A 5,684-nucleotide genomic window follows, 5' to 3' on the forward strand; every position below is an offset into this window, starting at 1 on the left:
ATTATTTTATTCAAATTTAACAAATTCAATAATTTATGATTTAGTTTTCAATGCATCATCATTAAAAGGGTCACATCACACAATGCATAAGTCGGCTAAAAAATTTAGATATGCCATGCGTATGTGTTATGCATTACTATGGAGGATGGGGTGCTATACATGAATGTGGGACAGAAGAAATCGGACCATCCGAATTCTATTAAAAAAAATTGAATTACCAAATCGGATGGTCCGAGTTGTGAGAGAGAAAAAATTTAAAATTTGCCATTAACAAATCGGACCGTCCGATTAGTGTTTTTTTTTAATACAAAGAAAACGGACTCTCCGAATTGATATACAAAATATTTTTTCGAAAACGTGAGTTGGTATAAAAGAAAACGGACCCTCCATGTTCCTGTATTCAACTCCCTCGATCCGAGTTGTACTCCCCTAATACCACATGCAGGTAGAGCTCCTGTACTCTCCATAAGACTGCAACACACCAACCTCTCCTCCATATTAAAAATAAAAAGTGGAATAAGTCACCTGGCAGTCACTACTATTGAAACAATTACTCAGACGACAAAAAGATAAAAATGACAATGGTGCTTGATATTGTTCAATATAGATAAGTCATTAAAAAATTAAAGTGTATATCTTTACTATGTGAAAATTCATGTGTACTTTTGTCTATTTTTTTTTATTTTGATGCTGAAATTATCAAACTTATTTTATAAGATAAATATTAAATGTTTTTATATTTTTAAATTAAATATTAATTTTTAAATTCTTTTAACAAATTAAACACCAAAGTTTAGATATTGTAATAACAATGAACTTTTATTTTTATTTTCTTTTTCAAATAGTGAGAGAAGAAGCATATAAAATGCATAATCCAACCTAGATCCTCTAAAAGAGATAACAATGAATGTGCATGGTGATTGGTCATGGCCCCTCCATTGAATGAGTATGGAAGCAGTCACTATCAACCTCAAATCCCTAAGCACATGGAATTTTAGTTTTACTGCTCCCAAATGCAAAATAATTCATCATAGGGAATCCAATCATAACACCTGAGATTGGTACCCTCATAATAGTGAAGAAAAAAAAATCTTATCAAGACCTATATATATAAGTAACAAGATGATGACCTAGATAATGTTCCTTCATGTACGGAAAGAATAATAATATAATCCATCTCTAAACAATAAAAAATTGAAACTAAAAATATAAATATAAATATTTAGGAGAGAGAAGATAAATAAGAGGTTGAAATCATAAATTGATGAAAATTGCAAGTTGCAAGACATAGCTATCTCTATAGGAAATGAGCACTAATAAGTTTGATTGTTGGTTCATTTCATTTTATGCATATCTTGATTACAAGTACCTGCAAAGAATTTGTCTGGAATATCTTCTTCATTGGCCTACAATGGCTCATGTTTTAGGACTGTCTCTTGTTTTTATTATGCAACTTTGTGGTCCCCACTTCAACACAATTAAACAAATGCTATAATATTTTCATACCTCATACATTCTTAAATAGGTATTTGCATTAATTTCTTTTTTAATAATATCTAAATTTTATTATTAGAAATTTGACTAATTTTATTTAAAAAATATAATTTTCTCATTTACTACATATATTATAACAAGTCAATTTCCCTACTTACTTTAACACGTTAGATTTTACGATTTTATTTTTAAAAATAAAAATAATGATAAAATTTTTCATATCCACCCATCAAAATATATTCGCAAAAATATATATATATATATATATATATATATATATATTACATGTAAGATAAATTTCGTTAAACTTCACATATATTTTTCTTATCTCCAAAACTTGAATTTAAAACTATTTAAAGACTAAATTATGTAGTATTTAATCTAATTCTGTGATAATACTATTTTATATTTAATTGTTAAGTATTGATGAATAACCAAAATAAATAAACCAAATAGACTAGATGTTACAATACAAAATATTCATATATAATATAATAATGTGAACAATCTCTCTCTCTCTCTCTCACAACATCAAAGAAGCACTCACACATATGCAGACACATTGGTGCTCCAGCTTTTCCTTTGCATCCTTCCATCACAGCCTGTCAAAGCTGAATTATTAACTCCCCAAATCCAAATATCATTAGTTTCATATTTTTTTTTTCTTAAAAAACAAAAAGAAATTAGAGCTCTATATGTTTTGGTTTCTTGTTTCTAAGTTGAAAGAAAGGGTTGAACTAACTGTGCCAAACAAAGAGATTTCATTTGCTGCTCTCTCTCTCTCTTCTCTTTCAGCTTTTCTTTCTCCAAACATTTTATGCACTCTACTGTTCTTGGATTCATCCGTCCTTGTTGTGTTTTAACAATGATTTAAGGAAGAGGAAAAAAAAAAAAAGAATCATGAGATTATTGTGCAAAAATGCTACCATGAAGAGGGAAAAAGATGTTCAATAAACTTCATCAGAGGAAGCTTCAATCTTGCTACTTCTTATTATCACAGGTAATAATTAATCAACTACTCCAATATATCATGATCTTTTAATTTGCATTAACATTTTTATTGTCAATTTTCTTGAATAGGATAAAAAAGCCTAGTAGCTATTTTTCTCTTTCTTTTCTTTTGTTTTCATAGATCCACATAAAATGGCTACACACCTAATGTTCCATATTTCATGATTCTTTCTTCTTCTAATGTTTTGGTTCCACTTTTGAGCCTTTCAATGCAAATTCTCTCTGTCCCCTCTCTTATACTTTTTTTTTTTTGTTAGTACAGGTTCCCCTGTTTTGACAAATTCTTTAACTTAGCCAACAAATTAGTACTATTACTATATATGGCTTGAATCTATGCACCAAAAAAGGCACCAACAAAATCTTATTGCATGTTATTAACTTATATGATATTATGAGGCTTAAATTATGTCTAGTTTCTTTGGGATTTTCCTATATCCTATATATCTTTGTTCTTTAGGAGTTTCTTCACTTTCTTTCTTCACTTGAATTCAATTGAATTATGATATGACTTTATTACCTATTTATTGGGGTCAAAACTTTCTTAAGATCTGAATTTTCAGCTTCCATCAATATTTGGTATCTAGATATTAAATCAAACTCTCAAACATTTGTGGCCACCACTTGAATTATCAAATTAAAAAAAAAAAACCTATTGATTGACATTAATTCCAGATTAAGACATGACATGTTTCATTTCTTAGTTAGAAATTTTAATTTTGATTTTTTAGTATATATAATAATTATATATGTACATTTTTTTTTCAGGAATGGGAACTAAAATTGAGTATTCCATAAATCTTCTAGCAACCTCAGTAGACAGCAAGAATTTCACTAATGATGCTGGTGGGGATGTGTGGGAGCATTTTCAGAACAAATCACTGACTAATAACAACAACAAACACTTCAACAAAATTGGAGACAACAAATTACAAGATTCCATGGATATGATTCCTGACAGGAACAACATTGAATCCATCAAAAGGACAATGCAGATGCATGAAGACATCTTCAAAAACCAGGTACCATGATCATCTTAATTACATCTTTTAACTTCTTTGGTTGTAGATTCATGACCATAAATGATTGAATGAGAGCATTTCAATTTCCAAAAGAGACTTTTCATTTCTTTTTAGGAATTAATCCACTGTATGTACTATGATTGCTTCAAATGTGCAACCATAGTTTCCATTTTGGTAACTATTTTGAAGACAGAAATACAGAAACATGTGATTTTTTTTTTTTAATTTTTACCTGTCTCAGTATTTTTTGTCTTGAGATACTTACCGAATATAATCTTATAATATTCCTATACCGATCATTTCTGACCTCATTATGTAGTTTCTATTTTGATAACTATCTTAGGATAGAAATACAGAAACATTTGATTTTTTTTTCAATTTTATCTATCTCGATATTTTCTGTTTTGAAATACTTACCGAACATATAACGTTTTTATACCAATTATTGTGACATCATCAGCATTAGTGTAATGATAACTTTAAGTAATGCTGGCATCTGTATCCATGATCATAGTTTAATCATTCTCATTTTATTAATAATTTGTTTAGAATTTCCTAGCAGCCACCCCATGTGAATTCATTATTGCCAATGTTGTTGAATTCTCTTACCAAATCCCATAGAGAATTCATTATAAATAATTGGAATATGTATATATAGGTAAGGGAACTTCACAGGGTGTACAGTGTGCAAAAGATGATGATGGATGAACTCAAAAATGAAATCAGACAAAAGAAACTTTGGAAAAACTTTCAACAAAGTACATTCCACAATAATGTTCAATCTTTGAGAGAGGATCTATGCTCAAAGGAAAGGAGTGGAAGCTGTTCTGCTTCTGGTGATACAATGAGAAAGCAAAAGGGTTTTGATCTTGAAAGGCCTCTTGCTGAGGAAGTAGCCGTTTTCGCCACCGCCGAAGAAGCTGAGGCTGCAGCTGGGGCAGGAACAAGAAACAATGATGATGAAGAAATGGAAGTGGATTTGACATTAAGCATTGGAGGAAGCCATCATATTAACAAGAATAATTATGATACTGATAATAATAATAATAATAGTAAGAACAAGAAGAAGGGACATTGCATGGTTCCATTAGGATTCTCAGACTCATCAAGAAACAATTATGGGAAAATTAAGGAGCTTATGAATTCATCTGTGTCTTTCCAATCAGATAGAGATTGCAGTGACCCTACAACACCAATGAGCAGCTCAAGTGTCACATATGATCAAGAAAGAGAAAGAAAAGGGCCTCATTGGCTTTCTCAAGGTTTAAAGCTTAATTAATTAATTGAATAGGCCTTTAATTTTTAACTAAACTTGTTTCATTGTTGTATCCTTTTTTTTTTCCCTCTCTATACTGAAGAACATGGACCACTGAATTTATATGGTTCATGTGTTCATTTCTAGATTAGTTTTCTTTTTTTTTTTTTTGTTTAATTTATCCCAATAATTATGGATAGACTCATCATCATACACCAACTTCTGAGTGGCCTTTATGTAAATAGGTAGAGTTAATTAGTATGTAATGCATCTTAAATTATAATTACTTTACTTCAATTTCATTTCTTGTCTAACATGTTACTTTGAAATCTAAATGTTGTTATGTGAAGGCTTAATCAATCTATAAGTACTGTTGGGAACTTGCTGTGAATTTTACAAGGAATGTACATTCTTACTATAACTGTATCACATCAAAATATCATCCCATTTTCATTTCTTAATTTTGTTGTATGAATATTATTTATATATATAAAAGATAGTCTTGGTTCTGATTTATTTTCAGTTTCAAGATTTTATAATAGATACAATGAAAACAAGAATTAAATTAAAAATAAAATAAAAAATATATAAGACTTTAATTTCGATATGGAAACGATTCATTTCATAAATATATATATTTTTATCAATTAAGTAATTAATAAGAAAATAATTACTTTTACTGTGGTGAAATATATAATTGAATGTCTTGTATAGAGTAAATTTTTAATACTTAATAATTTCTGGGATTCAAGCTATTATCCAATGTGGTCTTCGAGATTTTAATTTTATTATTGTAGTCCCCTAAATACAACTTGGGGCACCATAGTAATCTCTAAGCATCTTTCTGGTGATGAGTCAGTTGTCGCAGTGCTGACGTGGCATCCCCTTGCCACACTGGATGGTGC

At 29.5% G+C, this 5,684-nt stretch overlaps 1 protein-coding gene across 1 annotated transcript; it reads left to right on the top strand.

Annotated features, from left to right (window-relative positions):
- Positions 1 to 1,650: 1,650 nt before the first annotated feature.
- On the top strand, positions 1,651 to 5,081 carry LOC112741864 (uncharacterized). Its single transcript, XM_025791025.3, has 3 exons — positions 1,651 to 2,494; positions 3,271 to 3,524; positions 4,183 to 5,081. The coding sequence occupies exons 2-3, from the start codon at positions 3,273 to 3,275 to the stop codon at positions 4,801 to 4,803; spliced, it is 873 nt and encodes a 290-aa protein (XP_025646810.1). The 5' UTR covers positions 1,651 to 2,494; positions 3,271 to 3,272; the 3' UTR covers positions 4,804 to 5,081.
- Positions 5,082 to 5,684: the final 603 nt, after the last annotated feature.

This window comes from Arachis hypogaea, chromosome 14, assembly GCF_003086295.3.
Source record: "Arachis hypogaea cultivar Tifrunner chromosome 14, arahy.Tifrunner.gnm2.J5K5, whole genome shotgun sequence".
Lineage (NCBI taxonomy): Eukaryota > Viridiplantae > Streptophyta > Magnoliopsida > Fabales > Fabaceae > Arachis > Arachis hypogaea.